The following is a 22,702-nucleotide window of genomic DNA, read 5'->3' on the forward strand; positions in this document are numbered from 1 at the left end:
CGAGCCTTTACAGTATCATACAGTGACGAGCCTTTACAGTATCATACAGTGACGAGCCTTTACAGTATCATACAGTGACGAGCCTTTACAGTATCACAGTGACGAGCCGTTACAGTATCACATAGTGACGAGCCTTTACAGTATCACATAGTGACGAGCCTTTGCAGTATTGCAGTACCATGCAACACGAAGCTGGGGGGGGGGGGGGTGGGGGGGGGGGGGAAGGAAACACAAAAAAACCACTTCTTGGTCAAATAATGTATTCAGAACAAAGGAAAAGAAACGACGGGTTTGTTTGTTTTTTGCATACAATGTCTTGGCTTGCATGCAATGTCTTGGCTTGCATGCAATGTCTTGGCTTGCATGCAATGTCTTGGCTTGCATGCAATGTCTTGGCTTGCATGCAATGTCTTGGCTTGCATGCAATGTCTTGGCTTGCATGCAATGTCTTGGCTTGCATGCAATGTCTTGGCTTGCATGCAATGTCTTGGCTTGCATGCAATGTCTTGGCTTGCATGCAATGTCTTGGCTTGCATGCAATGTCTTGGCTTGCATGCAATGTCTTGGCTTGCATACAATGTCTTGGCTTGCATGCAATGTCTTGGCTTGCATGCAATGTCTTGGCTTGCATGCAATGTCTTGGCTTGCATGCAATGTCTTGGCTTGCATGCAATGTCTTGGCTTGCATGCAATGTCTTGGCTTGCATGCAATGTCTTGGCTTGCATGCAATGTCTTGGCTTGCATGCAATGTCTTGGCTTGCATGCAATGTCTTGGCTTGCATGCAATGTCTTGGCTTGCATGCAATGTCTTGGCTTGCATGCAATGTCTTGGCTTGCATGCAATGTCTTGGCTTGCATGCAATGTCTTGGCTTGCATGCAATGTCTTGGCTTGCATGCAATGTCTTGGCTTGCATGCAATGTCTTGGCTTGCATGCAATGTCTTGGCTTGCATGCAATGTCTTGGCTTGCATGCAATGTCTTGGCTTGCATGCAATGTCTTGGCTTGCATGCAATGTCTTGGCTTGCATGCAATGTCTTGGCTTGCATGCAATGTCTTGGCTTGCATGCAATGTCTTGGCTTGCATGCAATGTCTTGGCTTGCATGCAATGTCTTGGCTTGCATGCAATGTCTTGGCTTGCATGCAATGTCTTGGCTTGCATGCAATGTCTTGGCTTGCATACAATGTCTTGGCTTGCATACAATGTCTTGGCTTGCATACAATGTCTTGGCTTGCATACAATGTCTTGGCTTGCATACAATGTCTTGGCTTGCATACAATGTCTTGGCTTGCATACAATGTCTTGGCTTGCATACAATGTCTTGGCTTGCATACAATGTCTTGGCTTGCATACAATGTCTTGGCTTGCATGCAATGTCTTGGCTTGCATGCAATGTCTTGGCTTGCATACAATGCAAGAATGTAAATTGTAAAATGTAATTTGAATACAATGTAAGGACTTGGCTTAAGATGGTGGAAGAAGAAATGCGGGCAAGGGGGTTAACAAGGGGAGATGCAGAAAATAGGGCAAAATGGAGAAGATCGTCATGGGGACCGCAAGGCTAACCCCCGCTCATGCAGGGAAAATGGCCTTAAAATGCATGTTGTTGTGTTGTATAAAATGTCGAGGCTCATGGAGTCGGTAGAAAAATATCACGACCATTTTGGAGTGTCGTCCACTTCAGCACCATCAACGCCATGCTCATCCTGTACAGTACTCAACCGCAGATCGTTCATCAAAGTGCAGGTTACATTACCTGAGCCTTCCTAATTACCTCTGGCAACCAGTCACTGCTGTCACAAGCAGAGGAATCAGGAAAAGCATGGAATTACTCGAACATGACAAGTTAGACAGAAAGGAAACATGTTGACGCCTCCCTGCCCCACATCATCCACATTGAGGGGTAACCCTCTGGCATCTCGTCCTGGTGGGAAACCAGGATTGGAGGCACTTGGTGAGCAAGGCATGTATACACGTGGATAATTATAGCATGGACGACGGACGTGTCAACCTTCTCTACCAGGAGTCGATGGTATGCAGGTTAATTCAATCATGCCTACAGGTGTGCAGCCTCTGAAATAGGCCAACCGCAATTTTCAATCACGGTCTTTCTGGTGTTGGCAGGAATACCAAAGAATAATGAGATGCAAAAGTAACCCCCACTCCCGACACCCCACGCCCCACAGCCCACCTCACCATTTCCATTTATCACAAGCCAAATGTATTAAACAAATATTTAAGTCACCAGTATGATCCCACACGTCATGAGCAAAGGTGCACACCGCATTACCATGTGTCACAACCACCATCAAACCCAACTGGTGTTGGTGGTGAAGTTGGTGAAGCCCAACTGCATCACCACCATCTGTGACCACGAGCACATCAACATTTTTTTAAAAATCAAAGCTTGGTAAAGCACAGGTAACACTGTCTGTCAACGTGGAGTCTTTAACTTATACCAACCAGTGCGGACAAACAAGACAACCAGCTTAATACAATTCAGATGGACCAAGTCGATGCCCCACTCCGCATAGGAACATCACGCGCACACAAGATGTTCTTTCCGCAAAAATATTGACAAAATATTGACTCCCTCGAATGTGTTGCATTTCAGAAACGAAAAGGTTATACTGTCCCTCAAATGCATAATGGGGGAATCTATTTAATATGTATGCACAGAGAGAGGCTGAGAACGATGGTTAACTGGCACTTTCAAGTTGTAGATTGGGGGCGGAGAGAGTAGGAGGGTTTGGAGGGGGAGAGCGGGGTGAAGTGAGGAGCTGGAGTGAGTGAGATGGAGGGGTGGAGTGTGTGAGATGGAGGGGTGGAGTGAGTGAGATGGAGGGGTGGAGTGAGTGAGATGGAGGGGTGGAGTGAGTGAGATGGAGGGGTGGAGTGAGTGAGATGGAGGGGTGGAGTGAGTGAGATGGAGGGGTGGAGTGAGTGAGATGGAGGGGTGGAGTGAGTGAGATGGAGGGGTGGAGTGAGTGAGATGGAGGGGTGGAGTGAGTGAGATGGAGGGGTGGAGTGAGTGAGATGGAGGGGTGGAGTGAGTGAGATGGAGGGGTGGAGTGAGTGAGATGGAGGGGTGGAGTGAGTGAGATGGAGGGGTGGAGTGAGTGAGATGGAGGGGTGGAGTGAGTGAGATGGAGGGGTGGAGTGAGTGAGATGGAGGGGTGGAGTGAGTGAGATGGAGGGGTGGAGTGAGTGAGATGGAGGGGTGGAGTGAGTGAGATGGAGGGGTGGAGTGAGTGAGATGGAGGGGTGGAGTGAGTGAGATGGAGGGGTGGAGTGAGTGAGATGGAGGGGTGGAGTGAGTGAGATGAAGCGGTGGAGTGAGATGAAGCGGTGGAGTGAGATGAAGGGGTGGAGTGAGATGAAGGGGTGGAGTGAGATGAAGGGGTGGAGTGAGATGAAGGGGTGGAGTGAGATGAAGGGGTGGAGTGAGATGAAGGGGTGGAGTGAGATGAAGGGGTGAAGTGAGATGAAGGGGTGGAGTGAGATGAAGCGGTGGAGTGAGATGAAGGGGTGGAGTGAGATGAAGGGGTGGAGTGAGATGAAGGGGTGGAGTGAGATGAAGGGGTGGAGTGAGATGAAGGGGTGGAGTGAGATGAAGGGGTGGAGTGAGATGAAGGGGTGGAGTGAGATGAAGGGGTGGAGTGAGATGAAGGGGTGGAGTGAGATGAAGGGGTGGAGTGAGATGAAGGGGTGGAGTGAGATGAAGGGGTGGAGTGAGATGGAGGGGTGGAGTGAGATGGAGGGGTGGAGTGAGATGGAGGGGTGGAGTGAGATGGAGGGGTGGAGTGAGATGGAGGGGTGGAGTGAGATGGAGGGGTGGAGTGAGATGGAGGGGTGGAGTGAGATGGAGGGGTGGAGTGAGATGGAGGGGTGGAGTGAGATGGAGGGGTGGAGTGAGATGGAGGGGTGGAGTGAGATGGAGGGGTGGAGTGAGATGGAGGGGTGGAGTGAGATGGAGGGGTGGAGTGAGATGGAGGGGTGGAGTGAGATGGAGGGGTGGAGTGAGATGGAGGGGTGGAGTGAGATGGAGGGGTGGAGTGAGATGGAGGGGTGGAGTGAGATGGAGGCGTGGAGTGAGATGGAGGCGTGGAGTGAGATGGAGGCGTGGAGTGAGATGGAGGCGTGGAGTGAGATGGAGGCGTGGATTGAGATGGAGGCGTGGAGTGAGATGGAGGCGTGGAGTGAGATGGAGGCGTGGAGTGAGATGGAGGCGTGGAGTGAGATGGAGGCGTGGAGTGAGATGGAGGCGTGGAGTGAGATGGAGGCGTGGAGTGAGATGGAGGCGTGGAGTGAGATGGAGGCGTGGAGTGAGATGGAGGGGTGGTGTGAGATGGAGGGGTGGAGTGAGATGGAGGGGTGGAGTGAGATGGAGGGGTGGAGTGAGATGGAGGGGTGGAGTGAGATGGAGGGGTGGAGTGAGATGGAGGGGTGGAGTGAGATGGAGGGGTGGAGTGAGATGAAGGGGTGGAGTGAGATGAAGGGGTGGAGTGAGATGGAGGGGTGGAGTGAGATGGAGGGGTGGAGTGAGATGGAGGGGTGGAGTGAGATGGAGGGGTGAAGTGAGATGAAGGGGTGGAGTGAGATGAAGGGGTGGAGTGAGATGAAGGGGTGGAGTGAGATGAAGGGGTGGAGTGAGATGAAGGGGTGGAGTGAGATGAAGGGGTGGAGTGAGATGAAGGGGTGGAGTGAGATGAAGGGGTGGAGTGAGATGAAGGGGTGGAGTGAGATGAAGGGGTGGAGTGAGATGAAGGGGTGGAGTGAGATGAAGGGGTGGAGTGAGATGAAGGGGTGGAGTGAGATGAAGGGGTGGAGTGAGATGAAGGGGTGGAGTGAGATGAAGGGGTGGAGTGAGATGAAGGGGTGGAGTGAGATGAAGGGGTGGAGTGAGATGAAGGGGTGGAGTGAGATGAAGGGGTGGAGTGAGATGAAGGGGTGGAGTGAGATGAAGGGGTGGAGTGAGATGAAGGGGTGGAGTGAGATGAAGGGTTGGAGTGAGATGAAGGGTTGGAGTGAGATGAAGGGCTGGAGTGAGATGAAGGGGTGGAGTGAGATGAAGGGGTGGAGTGAGATGAAGGGGTGGAGTGAGATGAAGGGGTGGAGTGAGATGAAGGCGTGGAGTGAGATGAAGGCGTGGCGTGAGATGAAGGCGTGGAGTGAGATGAAGGCGTGGAGTGAGATGAAGGCGTGGAGTGAGATGAAGGCGTGGAGTGAGATGAAGGCGTGGAGTGAGATGAAGGGGTGGTGTGAGATGAAGGGGTGGTGTGAGATGAAGGGGTGGTGTGAGATGAAGGGGTGGTGTGAGATGAAGAGGTGGAGTGAGATGAAGGGTTGGAGTGAGATGAAGGGGTGGAGTGAGATGGAGGGGTGGAGTGAGATGGAGGGGTGGAGTGAGATGGAGGGGTGGAGTGAGATGGAGGGGTGGAGTGAGATGGAGGGGTGGAGTGAGATGGAGGGGTGGAGTGAGATGGAGGGGTGGAGTGAGATGGAGGGGTGGAGTGAGATGGAGGGGTGGAGTGAGATGGAGGGGTGGAGTGAGATGGAGGGGTGGAGTGAGATGGAGGGGTGGAGTGAGATGGAGGGGTGGAGTGAGATGGAGGGGTGGAGTGAGATGGAGGGGTGGAGTGAGATGGAGGGGTGGAGTGAGATGGAGGGGTGGAGTGAGATGGAGGGGTGGAGTGAGATGGAGGGGTGGAGTGTGGTAGAGTGAGATGGAGGGGTGGAGTGAGATGGAGTGGTGGAGTGAGATGGAGTGGTGGAGTGAGATGGAGTGAGATGGAGGGGTGGAGTGAGATGGAGTGGTGGAGTGAGATGGAGGGGTGGAGTGAGATGGAGAGGTGGAGTGAGATGGAGAGGTGGAGTGAGATGGAGAGGTGGAGTGAGATGGAGGGGAGGGAGTGAGATGGAGTGGTGGAGTGAGATGGAGTGGTGGAGTGAGATGGAGTGGTGCAGTGAGATGGAGTGGTGGAGTGAGATGGAGTGGTGGAGTGAGATGGAGTGGTGGAGTGAGATGGAGTGGTGGAGTGAGATGGAGTGGTGGAGGGAGATGGAGTGGTGGAGGGAGATGGAGTGGTGGAGGGAGATGGAGTGGTGGAGTTTGATGGAGTGGTGGAGTGAGATGGAGTGGTGGAGTGAGATGGAGTGGTGGAGTGAGATGGAAGGGTGGAGTGAGATGGAAGGGTGGAGTGAATAGGGGTGATAGAGTGAATAGGAGTGGTGGAGTGAGATGGAGTGGTAGAGTGAGATGGAGTGGTGGAGTGAGATGGAGTGGTAGAGTGCATAGGAGTGGTGGAGTTGTGACACGACCTGAGTACGTAATACAAGGTTCCCAAAGCGAAGGTGGTGTTTAAAACCTTAACCAACAGCAGCACACAGAGCAAAGTCTCCCAACATGTAGGGGATCATTTTCACGTCAAGTGCACACAATAATTACAAGGTCCGTACACGGCCCTGCCATGAACACAACCAACGCACACCAAGGAGAGACCACCCACCCCTCGTGCTAATGGTTAAACCACCACATCATGTCACGTGGGTTTAAACTGTTACACAGTATTACACAAGGAAAACAAACACCATTAACCACGTACTCGCTGCGCGGTGATCTTGAATCAGCACACCAGGACACACTCGTGTTCGGACACTCGTGGCCGTAATCACTCATGGTCAGACACTCATGGTCGTAATCACTCATGGTCAGACAGTCATGGTCAGACACTCATGGTCAGACACTCATGGTCAGACACTCATGGTCAGACACTCATGGTCAGACACTCATGGTCAGACACTCATGGTCGGACACTCATGGTCGTAATCACTCATGGTCAGACACTCATGACACTCATGGTCGGACACTCATGGTCGGACACTCATGGTCGGACACTCATGGTCGGACACTCATGGTCAGACACTCATGACACTCATGGTCGGACACTCATGGTCGGACACTCATGGTCAGACACTCGTGGTCAGACACTCGTGGCCGTAGACAGTCATGGTCAGACAGTCATGGTCGGACACTCATGGTCGGACACTCATGGTCGGACACTCATGGTCGGACACTCATGGTCAGACACTCGTGGCCGTAATCAGTCATGGTCAGACACTCATGGTCGGACACTCATGGTCGGACACTCATGGTCAGACACTCATGGTCAGACACTCATGGTCACTCATGGTCAGACAGTCATGGTCAGTCATGGTCAGTCATGGTCAGACAGTCATGGTCAGACAGTCATGATCGGACACTCATGGTCGGACACCCATGGTCGTCATCACTCGAGTACAACTACAAGGCAAACAACGTTGTAATTACAATTGCTGTACATTATCACCATTAGCAGTTAATAGTTATTACATCAATAAACTACATATAACGGTCCTTGCTTCGTCTTTTTCTTGCTTATTTAAAGTCTTCCGTGGATCCTTCACCAAGATCGACAAAGCCGATGCTGCTGGAGTGTGTACGTATTAAAAAGATAAAAGTTATATTAAAAACAAACATTCCGTGATTAAAATTTAGATTTTTAACAGTTATAATTTGCAGTTCGCATCTCGGGGAGATTGTTAAATGAGCATTTTAATGTATTATCAGGAGATGACGAACGTCACGACCTCGCGGTGGCTTGACCTCGGTAACCTGAGGTACCCTGAGGTGTGCGATTTCAAAATAAACAAACAACTCGAAGCACATCGCCGTGTTTGTCCATCTTCGTGTCCACCACGGTCACGACAAGGAAGAATACGAAACAGAGCGAACGAGCAGCCATTTAACGATAAGCGCGGACTCGGATCGCTTCTTCCTCACCTGCCCACAGTCTGGTTAGCGAGCTGCCGCATGCGGTTAAACTGCTTCTTCATCGTCCCGGTGGCGGTGCGTCTCCTCACACCGGAGCGGAGCCGGGATGGCGGCACGGAAATCGTGGCGGCCTCCGGTCTCTCCCTCCCTCTCGCCGCCTCGATTCCAGTCAGAATCCCAGGTCACGGGGAACTTGCGAACGCGTCTCCGTCGCCAAATCTCCTCCAGAGGTCCCCAACGACTCGGTGACGGCAGCCGAGAAGGAAGGAGGGAGGAACGACCTCTGAATGAGGTATGGTATGAAGGAACTAGGGAATGATTTATAGTCTGGTGGTGTTTGAGGTTCCGAAACGGCGGGAGTGTTGTACTTGTATAGATCCATATTTGTGATATTATTTGCTTATTCTGCAATTTACCGGTTAATTACAGGAAAAAAAGAATCTTGTATTGAATTATAGCAAATGGTGTGAGAAAGCTCCAACATGTATATGTATATATGTGTCAGATAGGAAAGAGAAAACTGCAGGAGATGTTTGTGTCGCAATCTGAGTGGAATATTGAGAGAAAGGGAAGAGGAAAACGAGAAATAACGATTCTGTGAGGGAAGTGATCAGGGATTGGAAGATGGACCTGGGACCTGCAGAACATCCACGTAATGTAAAATGTGACTTCAAATCCTCAACTCGTCCCCAACCCGTCTCTCCAAAACCCTAAGCCTCAACCTCCGCCTCCAAAACCCCAAGTCCTCAACCTCCGCCTCCAAAACCCCAAGTCCTCAACCTCCGCCTCCAAAACCCAAAGTCCTCAACCTCCGCCTCCAAAACCCAAAGTCCTCAACCTCCGCCCCCGAACCCCAAGTCCTCAACCTCCGCCTCCAAAACCCCAAGTCCGCAACCTCCGCCTCCAAAATCCCAAGTCCCAAACCTCCACCTCCAAAACCCCAAGTCCTCAACCTCCGCCTCCAAAACCCCAAGTCCTCAACCTCCGCCTTCAAAACCCCAAGTCCCCAACCTCCGCCCCCGAACGCCAACACCAAGTCCTCAACCTCCGCCTCCAAAACCCCAAGTCCGCAAACTCCGCCCCCGAACGCCAACACCAAGTCCTCAACCTCTGCCTCCAAAACCCCAAGTCCTCAACCTCCGCCTCCAAAACCCAAAGTCCTCAACCTCCGCCTCCAAAACCCCAAGTCCTCAACCTCCGCCTCCAAAACCCCAAGTCCTCAACCTCCACCCCCGAAACCCAAGTCCTCACCCTCCGCCTCCAAAACCCCAAGTCCTCACCCTCCGCCTCCAAAACCCCAAGTCCTCAACCTCCGCCTCCAAAACCCCAAGTCCTCAACCTCCGCCTCCAAAATCTCAAGTCCCAACCTCCGCCCCGGAACCCCAATACCAAGTCCTCAACCTCCGCCTCCAAAACCCCAAGTCCTCAGTCTCATGTCCCCCAACAGACGCTAAACAATGTCACTCATTGCAAGGCACAAGTTCGTTTATTCTGAGGCACCTAGTTCTAGTAGTCGTGAACACATCTCCGACTCCGTTAAGATGGAGTCTCTTCCTACTCCCCCACAATTCCACTTCATCTTCATCATCATGTCCCTTCCCAGCGATCCCTCAACATCTGGTAATTCAACAACATAATCGGAAATAATATAACACATAGGAACACAACATTTTCTCCCCTCTCCCACCAAGTTGAGGTCTGGAATGAGGTCATAAAATCCTGAAAATGGCTAGGCCGCTGGCAGACTCTCTGCGGTCATTGCAGTGACCGCACGGGTTCAACCCCTCCTTCTATATCAGCCATACCACCTGTATCGGTGGGGAACATATACGAACTCCAAGCTGGCTGGATGTATTCAAATGCTGGGGAAAAGAGGGCCACCACTTTCCGTAGTCTGCTGGCGTGCCATCGAGACCCATCCTGAAGTTGAAAAGTCACTGGTCCAAGCCGTCGGCTCACACGAAGTGGGGAGGACCAGAACGACGGCGTCTTGTTTTTCCAATGAGGATACTTAACTCTGACCTATTCATGGACCTGTATCACAGGTGGCCTTGATCTGCGCACTTTGTCAAAGCGTTGCTTCATGCGCTGCTGCTTCAGTTGTACAGCAATGTGGGCAGCCGGTGAGGAGCAAGTCCCTGTAGGCCGAAGCAGTAGCTCACATCTGTCATTAATGTTGCTGGTGAGTGTGCTTAATTGCCCTGTAGTGCATGAGGGTCTGTAGTAGGGCTGTTTGAAACGTACAACCTTGAGCTGGGTGTGCTCAAATTCCAAGGTGTGAGGTGTAATATATTGGTTCCAGGAAGAGCATAAGGGTAGAGCAGATGCAGAGCTCCTATATCTAGTAAAGAATTGCTTTTTAACCCAGTTCGTACATGACCCACGAGGGGGACTTCAGTGTTCAACCTCTTTTTAAACAATGATCCCAATATGGTGGAGGAAGTGGAGGTAGGATAGCATTGGATACAAGTGACTATAACATCGTGTGTGTAAGGATTCTGTTAAGAGTTACAGTTTGGGATAATATTATATGGCTATTAGATTTCAGGAAGGCAATCCTTGAGGGTACAAGTAGTTAAGTGAGTTAAGTTCTTCTCTCTTGGGACAAACTAGCAGGAGGACAATCGTGATCTGAGAGATGGGAAACCTTCAAGGAGCAAATGTGTAGTCTACACTGTACAGGGTAAGTATATACCAACGAGGTGTAAATCCACAGGCATAACAAGATCAATGTCGTTGAACAGGGAGGTAAGGAGTGTTATTAAGGATAAACTGCTCTTGTACTGATCTTACACCTCCCAACTCCCAGGAGTACTTCTAGCTGCGACTTCCCGTCTGCTCCCACCTCTTGTTTGTCTATGTGTTGTACCGTCCTCCAAACAGTGACGATTCTATCTGCATCTTTCTCTCAAACAACATGGACCAACTTTTAACCACTCATCTCCAACTTTTTCATCCCAACTCTCTCTTCCTCATATGTGGTGATGTCAATTGTCACCATGCAACTTAGCTAAGTATTAGTACCTTGCTCACCAGCCATGGCACTTCAACAATGGACTTCTTTGACTTCCACGGAACTGAATCAATCTGTGAATTTTCCAACCCGGATTTTTCCCTGTGGCAAATCCTCCCTTCTGGACTTTGTGCATGATGACTAACTTTCCCACAAACATCTCCTGCTCTTCCTCTGCTCCAATTGGTTAATCTAATCATTATATGCTTGCGAAAGTCAACATCTCTCTGGCTATTCTCAAAGAGCTGCCTCAATGTCGGCGAGTCTGGCATTTCACTCAATCAGATTGACAGGGGCTGCAAGCAGTCATCTCCCTTCAGGACTGGTCGGTCACCCATATATACTGCCTCTGATGTTAACTCAGCCTGGGAATGAAATTTCAAACTTGTCTCTGTAACATATTGTACTTTACGGTATTCGGGCGGACGTCCCTGATCGGGAGCAAGGTTGAGCTTCCGGGAAGGAGCGAGGCAAGCGGGAGATCCGGCATGATGGCGGCAAGCTTGTAACGCGAGTGTTGAACGGTGATTAAACATTTTGCCTTTACTGGACTGGCCTTCACCTGATACACTTCAGTTGGCGATGAGGATAAATTGGCAAGTACATGAATTTCTGTGAATTCTTTCCGGGTGAATCATGGCGCATTTCGGCAAGATGAATGAATTCAATGCGGATGCTGATGACTGGGCCCAATACACGGAGCGGCTAGGCCAGTGCTTCATCGCTAATGATTTTGAAGATGCTCGCAAACGATGGGCTGTTTCACTCAGTGTTTGTGGATCTCAAACGTATGGTCTCGTGCATGGTTTTGTGTCGCCTGAAAAACCGTCTGACAAAACCTTTGAAGAACTCTGTGAGCTAATGCAAGGACACCATCATCCCAAACCGTCTGACAAAACCTTTGAAGAACTCTGTGAGCTAATGCAAGGACACCATCATCCCAAACCGTCTGACAAAACCTTCGAAGAACACTGTGAGCTAATGCAGGAACACCTTCATCCCAAACCGTCTCCGATTGTACAAAGATTCAATTTCAATTCGATGTTTCAGAAACCGGGACAATCAATCACAGCTTTTGTTGCTGATCTGAGGCTCATGTCGGAGTTCTGTGAGTTTGGGGTGACAGTGGAGGAAATGCTCAGGGATAGACTGGTGTGCGGGGTCCAAGATGAGCGCATTTGACGGAGGTTGCTGTCAGAAAGGGATTTAGATTTCAGAAAAGCAATGGACTTAGCTCAAGGCATGGAGGTTGCTGCTAAAAATGCAAATTGATACCAGAGCCTCCATTTCAGTGATGAGTGCCAAGTCTTTCAAAGACCTTTGGTCTAAAGCTCCAGTGGTGCACAAATCCAGGGCTGTTCTTCGCACTTACACCGGGGAGCTGATCAAAGTGGTTGGATCTATTGATGTTGATGTTCAGTACGGGGGCCAGAGATCCACCATACCTCTCAGGATGGTGGATGGTATCGGTCCAAGTCTCATCAAGCTGAATTGCGCCGAGATTTGTCACATTGGGATATCACATATCGGCATTCCACAAGCCCATGGTGGATCAATACCCAGAGGTTTTTCACAGCGGACTAGGCAGAGTGAAGAACATTACTGCCAAAATTCATATGGATCCATTAGCTCAGCCTAAAATTTTCAAACCACAGCCAGTGCCCTATGCCATGAAGGGGAAGGTAGACCGTGAGCTGGAGCGCCTTCATAAAGAAGGAATTTTAGAACCAGTAGAGTTCTCAGACTGGGCAGCTCCAATAGTGCCTGTCCTAAAAGGTGATGGCCAAGTCCACATATGTGGTGATTATAAGCTTACTGTAAATCAAGCAGCAAGACAAGACAGTTATCCAATTCCATGGATTGAAGATTTGAATGCCACCGCTAGGGATCCCCTCGTCACCTTCCATCTTCCAGCACAGCATGGATACTCTTTTACAGGGCATTCCACACGTTTGTGTTTTTAGTGATGACATTTTTATTTCAGGGGAGACAGGCTGACCATGTGAAAAAACTGGAGGCAGTGCTTCGGAGGCTGTCAGAGGCGGGAATGACTGTGCGCAATTAGAAATGTGTTTTTCAGGCCAAGGAGGTGGAGTATCTGGGCTGCAGGATAGATGCAGAGGGGCTGCACCCCGTAGTTAGCAAGGTTTGGGCAGTGTTGGAAGCGCCAGTTCCCAGGAGTGTGTCTGAACTGGTCATATTGGGCCTCTTGAATTATTATGGGTGGTTTCTACCCAACCTGTCAACAGTACTTGCACCACTCCATGCTATGCTAAATACAAAAGCCATTTGAAGTGGAGCTCAGAGCAAGATGATTCGTTCAGAGCTTCCAAACAACTGTTAAGTTATTCCAAGGTTCTCATGCATTATGTTGCCAAAAAATACCTACTACTCGCATGTGATGCTTCACAATATGGCGTTGGGGCAGTGTTGTCTCATCGTATGCCAGATGGAACAGAAAAACACATCGCTTTTGCTCCGCGCAGCCTGCAACAGCTGAAAAAAAATACTCCCAACTTGAGAAAGAGGGCCTGGCGGTGGTTTTCGGGGTAAATAAATTCCATTCGTACCTTTTTGGTCAGCATTTTGAAATCACCAATGATCACAAGCCACTGCATACCCTATTCAGTGCTGCCAAAGGAGTGCCTGTATTAGCTTCTCCAAGGATACAATGTTGGGCGTTAATTCTGGCAGCGTACGACTACACATTCACGTACAAGCCTGGCAAGCATTCGGGACATGCTGATGCTTTGAGTCATTTGCCTTTATGGGACAGCCCCAAATTGGTACCCACTCCAGAAGATTCTGTGCTCCTCATGGAATTCTTAAATTATTCGCCATTAACGGTTGAAGAGATTCGTCAGTGGATGAATCGGGACCTTATTTTTTCACGTATGCGTCGCTGCATAGCCAATGGTTGGCCTGTCTCGACAGATACAAAGTTCCAGGCATATTCACTGAGTAAATCTGTACTGAGCGTTCAAGATGATGTGATCTTGTGGGGTAGGAGGGTCGTGGTTCCCCCCCTCCAGAGAGATCTAGACTCTAGAGTGCTGGAAATGCTCCATGAAACACACCCTGGAATCGTGCGAATGAAGGCGTTTGCTCGGAGCTATGTTTGGTGCCTAAATCTCGATCTAGATATCGAGGGTACAGTTCGCAACTTCCCCTCGTGTCCGGTGAATGCAAAGTTGCCGGCGCCATCATCAATTAATCCTTGGGAATGGCCCCAAAAACCTTGGTGGCGTATACACATTGACTTTGCTGGGCCATTTTGAGCAAAATGTTACTGGTCATTATGGATGCCTATTATAAGTGGATGGACGTGTACCCCATGACAACAATCTCATCCGAAGCAACCATCAGCAAACTACGGACCTCATCTGCTACCCATGGATTACCCTCGACTCTTGTGTCAGATAATGGTCCATCATTCACTAGTAGTGAATTTCGTAGGTTTATGGATGCCAATGGAATCATCCATCTTACCTCAGCACCATACCATCCTGGGTCCAATGGTTTGGCTGAACATTTTGTGCAAACTTTCAAGGGGGGTATGTCAAAGCTCAGTCAGGGTAGCATCAAGTCGAGAGTGGCCCGATTCCTTTTCAAATACCGCGTGACACCCCCACTCAACCACTGGGAGGTCACCCTCTGAGCTTTTGATGGGAAGGAAGTTGAGGACCCACCTGGACCTGTTACAGCCGGATGAGTATGGGTCCGCAAGGTCCAAGTGAAGCAGAAGTTCTGGCATGACAGACACTCGAAGGAGAGGTTTTTTTTAAAATGTGGGAGATCGCGTATGTGTGCTCAATTTCAGTTGGGGTCCCGCTGGAGAAATTTGATTCGTTTCTTATCGTGAAACTCTTGGATGGCCGGAATGTCAGGAGACATGTGGATCATGTGAGACTGGCATCCTCTGATTTAACCAGTGACATACCGGATCCACTGGAACCGTCCATCGGGACGACTATCCTGGATAGAGTCTCAGATATCATTCCGGAGTGCCCTGCTCCAGAAGGCCGTCACAAGGATGCTTTCCAGGGAATTCCTTCTGCGGAGGAAAGTGAACTATCACCTCCTGTGGCATCAACAGAAGACGGAGTGCTCCGTCGCTCTTCTCGCTCCAGAAGACCCCCTAACCGACTGGATTTGTGATATTTAATGAAATTTCCTCGAAGATTTGGTTTTAATGTTGTGCATGATTTTTGGGATGTTGGGGTTGGGATTTATCATCTCCATGTTTCTTCGCAAATGGTTGGTGTAGTTCACAGGGGTATTTTTCTGTTATGAGTGCAATTGGAAGTATGTTAGATATGTAAGAAGGAAGGATTGTAACATATTGTGCTTTTGTAGCGGTTACCGGAAGCATGACACAATTACCGTGCACCGGCCGATGATGCATCCGGCGAGCGGTCACGTGTCCGGACTCGCCTGGGCGTGTCCAGACTTGCCCTTCTCGGGAGAACACGTGACTTACCGATTTTGCATACCACGCCCCGCCTGAGAGGCGTGGCTTTTGTGTGTTCAGTTTGCGATATAAATTGCCGCCCGTTCAAGTGCAGATTCAGTGTGCTTTTGAGTTCTTTGGTTTTGAGCTAAATAAATAGCTGGGTGAAACTTCGTTCCTGTGTCGTCCATTTTGTCTGGCTTTATAGTGCGAGCACAGCTCCCACAATTGGTGACCCCTTTCTACGAACACGGCGATGGAGTCAGCTGTAGCTTTGAAGCTCCCGGGCTTTTGGGAATCTCACGCGGCCGTTTGGTTTGCTCAAGCTGATTCTCAATTCGCCCTGCGGAACATCACGGAGGACACGACGCGCTAACACAATGTGGTCTCTGCGCTCACCGCCTCCTCCGCTGCCCGGGTTCTGAGCTTCCTCCAGCACCTGCCGAATGCCGACAAATACGGCGCGCTCAAAGGCCTACTCCTCGGTGCGTTTGGACTCACGGAGACCAAACGCGCACGACACCTACTACACCTCCCGGAGCTGGGTGAGGCCCGTCCATCCGAAAGCATGGACCACATGCTTGCTCTTCTCGGTGACCACAGCCCGGACTTTCTCTTCCGCGAGCTATTCCTCCAGCGGCTACCCGGGCAGGTATGGTTAGCTTTGGCTCATTCGCCCATCACGGACCCTCGCACCCTGGCCAAGGAGGCCGATAAATTTTTCTCGGCCAGGCGACACGTCGGAGCGGCCGCCTGGAACCCTGGGCCGACCGAGGCAATGCCCGCGCCACGACCGGCGCCTCCACCAGCCGAGTCCGCGCCACTGACGGCTGCGGCCGCCGCGACGCCCCATCGACCGAACCCGACGCGACCGCCTGAGCCTCCACCAGAGCGGACCATGTGCTATTACCACGCCAGGTTCGGGCAGAAGGCCAGAACGTGCCGCCCACCGTGCACTTTCGGCGGGTCGGGAAACGACCAGGCCGGCGCTCGCTGCCTGCCATGAGCGTCGGCCATTCAGGCAGCCTTCTGTTTATCATGGACACAGAGTCCGGGCGGCGTTTTTTGTGTGACACCGGCGCTCAGCTGAGCGTGATACCCACCTCGGTGGAGGATAAACAGGCCGCGCTACGCGGCCCCGCCTTGGTCGCCGCAAACGGCTCCTCCATCCGCACCTTCGGTTCGCGCAGCGTCGCATTCTGCTTCGGGGGCCAGCGCTTCAGGTGGGACTTCATCACGGCGAACGTGCCCATGGCCTTGCTGGGTGCAGATTTTTTTTGTGCGCATGGGCTTTTGTTTGACGTCAAACGGCGTCGGCTCATCAACACGGAGACCTTCAGCTCGCTCGCTTGCTCATTGAGCGGCTCTGCTCCGACCAAGCTAGCCTGCGCGCTCCCGGCCACGGACGATTTCACCCACCTGCTCGCCGAGTTTCCCGCCCTCACGTAGCCGACGTTTTCGGCCGTCGCCGTCAAGCATGGCGTCGAACACCACATCCCGACCACAGGTCCACCGGTCTACGCCAGGGCTCGCCGCCTCGACCCGGCCAAACTCGCCGTGGCGAAGGCGGAATAATAATAATAATAATAATAAAGGAGTCTTATATAGCCCTATCAAGCAGAGTAAACTACCCTCATGGCGCTTTACGTTATCATGCGAACGCACACACACCGCACATACACACACACACACACACACACACACACACACACACACACACACACACACACACACACATACACACACACAGACACACCTTCACTCTTGCCCTATTCCTCTCCCTCCCCATTCAAAACCCACAGATGTGTACTCCCCCTCCTCCTCCCCTCCCTCCCCCGCACATGTACACAGACATACTCTCGATCTCTGTCCCACCTCAAACCAAAGGGAAAACAGGACTTAGACTTTGAAAGACTTGTGAAAGAGATAGGTTTTGAGGGTGGTTTTAAAGGCAGGAAGAGAGTCAACATGTCGAACAGAGGAAGGCAAGTCATTCCAGAGCAGAGGTGCAGCAAACAAAAAGGATTTCTCGCCAAACGACTTGGTGCTGGTGCGCGGCGGCTCTAAGGTCATAGAGTCGTCGCTTGAACGAAGCCGTCGCCGAGGTTCATAGAGAGTGAGCAAATCGGAGAGATAGTGAGGTCCTGCTCCACACAATGATTTATAACATAGAGTGCAAATTTTGTATTGCACACGAGCAGAGACAGGCAGCCAGTGTAAAGATTCAAGAAGCGGAGTAACATGGTCAGACGTCTTCGCCTTACAGACAAGACGAGCGGCAGAGCTTTGAACCTTTTGTAACTTATCCAAGAGAAACTGAGGGCAGCCAGCATACAAATAATTACAATAGTCTAGCCTTGAGAGGACAAGGGCACAGACCAGAGTTAGAGCAGCTTGAGGAGTAAGAAAGTGGCGAATGGATGCGATCTTTCGCAGCTGAAAGTATGCTGATTTGCAAGTTTGAAGTACTTGCTTGGAAAATGTCATGTTACAGTCGAAAACCACACCAAGGTTCTTGGCCGACGAAACAAAGTTTACATCGGTTTCACCAACATGAATAGTGGTAGGAAGTGAACATTGTAGAGGATATCTGTGCGATCTTACAATCATAGACTCTGTTTTAGCATCGTTCAGCTGAAGTTTGTTTTGGGTCATCCACGCCTTCACGTCGGCAATACAGCCTTCTAACACTTCAACAGTGGGCACGATTTGTTGAATAGTGCTTCCTTTGTACAGCTGATTGTCGTCCGCAAAGGCGTGGTGATCAACTGAATGTCTGGCAACAAGATCAAATAGAGGCTGAGTGTACAAAAGAAAGAGGATAGGTCCCAGGACTGAGCCCTGTGGAACGCCAAAGGAAAGCGGAGAAGGGGCTGATTTCTGGCCATTGACAACAACTGTTTGCACTCTATCAGTAAGATAGGACATCAGCCAAGAAAGTGGGGTACCAGTTATACCAAATGTGATTTCAAGACGACGAATTAAGACACTATGGTCAATCGTGTCAAAGGCGGCAGACAAGTCCAAAAGAGCAAGAACGGAAACCTTACCACAGTCAAGAGAGGTCAGAAGATCATTGGTTATTCTTAGGAGAGCGGTCTCGGTGCTCTGGCCTGGTCTATATGCTGACTGGCGAGAATTGAAAAGATTATTTGAAACTAGATGGTCATTCATCTGTGATAGCACAATTCTTTCTGTGATCTTTGACAGGAAAGACAGGTTGGAGATAGGACGGTAATTTTTCATGTCGTTAAGGTCAAGGGTGGGCTTTTTAAGAAGTGGTTTAACAAGAGCTTGCTTAAAGAGAAGCGGAAATGAACCCGTAGTCAGAGAATCATTGATAACTGCAGTAATAAATGGGAGGAGGGTGTCCAAACACTCAATGAACAAATCGGTGGGAAGGGGGTCGAGATCACATGTTTTTGTGTTTGACTTGAGGATTGTACATTTGACAATTTCCTCAGTAACAGGAGTAAACGAACTAAGAGGTCGTCCTTGTGAAAGCAGTGTTCAGCAACATCGAAGGAAAGGAGTGACTGCTTGTCAAGATTGTTTCTTATTGACTGAATTTTATTGTGAAAGAAATGCAGGAAGCGTTGGGGTAGTTCGTTTTGAGGAAACACAGTGGGAAGAACGGATTTATTTTTGGTGGCAAACAGGCGGTTGGTAATGCTGAACAGTTGCTTGCAGGAGGAGCTCCTAGTAATCCGATCAGAAATATATGACGTTTTTGCTTTCAGAATGATTTTTATGACGAGTCTTTTAGCTGTGTAATACAACTGTTTATGGACTGTGAGGCCAGTCTTCAGCCACTGTCTCTCGGCACGTCGTCGTTCGTTTTTGGCAGCCCTGACTTCGTCGCTGACTGCGCTGAACCACGGAGTACTCCTGCGTCTGGGAACGGCGCGCCATGTCGCTGGAGCATGACAGTCCAACGCTGTGCGGAGGCAACAGTCGAGGTCTTCTGCAGTGACATAGGAACGGCCAGAGAGACGGGTGTGAAGGTCCTCTTTAAAGGCGGAACGGTCGATGGCACGAATGTTGCGGGCAGTGATGAAGGCGGGCTGAAGACGAGGAACAGCAATACTCAGGTGGCTGGTGACACAGAAGTGGTCCGAGGTGATAGCACAGGTCACTGACGTGGACTGCACCAACTGATCATCGCATCTGTGCACTAACCAATCCAGGATGTGTCCTTTAACGTGTGTAGGTTGGGAGACAGACTGAGACAGACTAAAAGTAGAAAAGAGGTCAATGATCTTTGAAGTGAGAGGATGTTTTGGTTGGTCATAGTGGACGTTGAAATCTCCAAGAATCAAGACGAAACCAGGAAGAGTATTGCAGTGGTCGAGCACATTAGGAAGCTGGGTCACGAACATAGAGTCAGTAAGCTTGTTTTTCCGGTTAGGTGGAGGTCGGTAGAGGCAGAAGAAATGAAGATTTTTTTCTGACAGAGTGAAGGTGACATGGGCTAGCTCGTAGGATGAATGGTCGAACGAAAAAGTCGTGGTGAAGGAGACAAAGGGAGAGAGGTTGTCTCTGTAAATAACAGCCACGCCCCCACCCCTAGCGGAGCGAGGAAATGACTGCAGGGTGTATCCAGGTGGGGTGAGATCAGCACACCTCGCTTCGTCGCCACTGGGTCGGAGCCAAGTTTCGGTCAGAAAAAACACGTCGATATCGTTATCTATCTATAATTCCAGCAATCTCTGTGTGTCTGTGTGTCTGTGTGTCTGTGTGTCTGTGTGTCTGTGTGTCTGTGTGTCTGTGTGTCTGTGTGTCTGTGACCGCTGTTTCTCGACAACCACGGGTCCGATATACTTGAAACTTGCCAGGTATATTGCTGGGGACCCGAGGATGTGCCTTTTCAAGGTTTGAAATTAATCGGACAAGTACTTACCGAGCTATGGCGATTTAGCCGTTCGCCGTTCGCTTTGGCGTTGCGAATGGACCAAACCATTCATGTAAATAGAGGGGGGGGGGGGTTCTGTGGTCGTTCGCTTTGGCTTTGCGAATGGACCAAACCATTCATGTAAATAGAGGGGGGGGGGGGGTTCTGTGGTCGTTCGCTTTGGCTTTGCGAATGGACCAAACCATTCATGTAAATAGAGGGGGGGGGGGGTTCTGTGGTCGTTGCGAATGGACCAAACCATTCACATCGAATCATCGAATCACATCGAATGGACCAAACCGTTCGCTTTGGACCAAACCATTGCATGTAAATAGAGGGGGGGGTTCTGTGGTCGTTGCGAATGGACCAAACCATTCATGTAAATAGAGGGGGGGGGGGTTCTGTGGTCGTTACTGCCACGTGGTTTCAAAGTTTTTTTTTGTTGTTGTTGTTTGCACGCATGTTTTTTTGCACCCACGTACGGGCACGCCCTAGGATGTTTACACACACACACCCCTACACAAATTTTTTTTTTTTTTTTTTTTTTGGCAAGGAACGGGCACCCACGTACGGGCACGTCCTAGCTTATATATAGTACGGGCATGCCCTAGTCTATCTATAATTCCAGCAATGTCTGTGTGTCTGTGTGTCTGTGTGTCTGTGTGTCTGTGTGTCTGTGTGTCTGTGTGTCTGTGTGTCTGTGACCGCTGTTTCTCGACAACCACGGGTCCGATATACTTGAAACTTGCCAGGTATATTGCTGGGGACCCGAGGATGTGCCTTTTCAAGGTTTGAAATTAATCGGACAAGTACTTACCGAGCTATGGCGATTTAGCCGTTCGCCGTTCGCTTTGGCGTTGCGAATGGACCAAACCATTCATGTAAATAGAGGGGGGGGGGGGGTTCTGTGGTCGTTCGCTTTGGCTTTGCGAATGGACCAAACCATTCATGTAAATAGAGGGGGGGGGGGGGGTTCTGTGGTCGTTCGCTTTGGCTTTGCGAATGGACCAAACCATTCATGTAAATAGAGGGGGGGGGGGGGTTCTGTGGTCGTTGCGAATGGACCAAACCATTCACATCGAATCATCGAATCACATCGAATGGACCAAACCGTTCGCTTTGGACCAAACCATTGCATGTAAATAGAGGGGGGGGGTTCTGTGGTCGTTGCGAATGGACCAAACCATTCATGTAAATAGAGGGGGGGGGGGTTCTGTGGTCGTTACTGCCACGTGGTTTCAAAGTTTTTTTTTGTTGTTGTTGTTTGCACGCATGTTTTTTTGCACCCACGTACGGGCACGCCCTAGGATGTTTACACACACACACCCCTACACAAATTTTTTTTTTTTTTTTTTTTTTGGCAAGGAACGGGCACCCACGTACGGGCACGTCCTAGCTTATATATAGTACGGGCATGCCCTAGTCTATCTATAATTCCAGTAATCTCTGTACGTCTGTACGTTTGTTTGTTTGTCTGTGACCGCTGTTTCTCGACAACTACCGGTCCGATATACTTGAAACTTGCCAGGTATATTGCTGGGGACCCGAGGATGTGCCTTTTCAAGGTTTCATATTAATCGGACAATTACTTACCGAGCTATGTCCAAAAAACGATTCAACCAATCAGAGAGCAGCGAACGATCGCGTGTGCCGAACGTGGAGGACACACTCTGCCTCGGATGGCACATTTGAGAGCGTATTCATTTATTTCACGTTTGCAAACTATGTTGGCGCTATGTTGGCGTTAAACTATGTTTTAAAACTAATAACAACGAATTTGCGATTCATTCGCTTTCCTGCGCGTTTGTGCACGCGATGGCGATTTCTTTACCAAACTCCGGAAGCCGTTCGCTTTGGACCAAACCATTGCATGTAAATAGAGGGGGGGGATTGTCACCGTACTCGCAAGCCGTTCGCTTTGGACCAAACCATTTCATGTAAATAGAGGGGGGGGATATAATTTTAGATATAGATATAGTACGGGCAATGCCCTAGTCTTGAATAAAAGAGGTAATTTCGGTTTGCTTGTCAGGACTACTTACAGACTGAGCATTGAATAAGGCGAGATACAGGTCAGAACGGTGTTGTTTTGGTGCTGTGTATGTTCTACAGGGATAGATGAGGTTATTGAAGTTGACAGGGGACACTTTTTCGCAGGAATTATTAAAATGTGGGTCGGGCCGTCGATGGTCGCGAAGAGAAATCACAATCGGTATTTTTCTCTGCTTTCTCCTCCCGCCTCGCTTTGCGCGTTTTCTTGGGAGACCAACGCCGATTTCAAGTTCTCTGAGGCCTGACACGAGTCCAGGAGTCAATTGAGTGGTGTTGTTTAAAGACAAAAGTTTTTGCCGCGTGTAGCGAATAGGCCTCGGGATAGAGGAGTTAGAGCGAATAGTCGAGCTCGGTGCATGCAGCGGTGCGTGCAGAGGTAGGGCGTGCGATGGGCCGGGCGATGGGGCGTGCGATGGGCCGGGCGATGGGCCGGGCGATGGGACGAGCGATGGGGCGGGCGATGGGGCGAGACGGGGAAAAG

General features: G+C 50.2%; 2 protein-coding genes across 5 annotated transcripts in view; one reads left to right on the top strand and one right to left on the bottom strand.

Moving 5' to 3' along the window:
- The window catches only part of LOC137433778 (rho GTPase-activating protein 44), a 171,131-nt gene extending 163,069 nt beyond the window's left edge, over positions 1–8,062 (bottom strand). For 3 of the 4 annotated variants that reach the window (XM_068126089.2, XM_068126090.2, XM_068126088.2), the window contains exon 1: positions 7,825–8,062. In XM_068126089.2, coding sequence (XP_067982190.1) covers positions 7,825–7,877 — 53 coding nt within the window. In that variant the 5' untranslated portion in view covers positions 7,878–8,062. The remainder of the gene's footprint in view (positions 1–7,824) is intronic. The other variant, XM_078786126.1, reaches the window with a different exon arrangement.
- LCMT1 (leucine carboxyl methyltransferase 1) overlaps positions 1–22,702 on the top strand; it is a 272,789-nt gene that overhangs the window by 137,771 nt on the left and 112,316 nt on the right. The gene's annotated exons all lie outside the window — the stretch shown is intronic.

This window comes from Myxine glutinosa, chromosome 10 (assembly GCF_964187855.1).
Source record: "Myxine glutinosa chromosome 10, kmMyxGlut1.1, whole genome shotgun sequence".
Taxonomy (NCBI): domain Eukaryota; kingdom Metazoa; phylum Chordata; class Myxini; order Myxiniformes; family Myxinidae; genus Myxine; species Myxine glutinosa.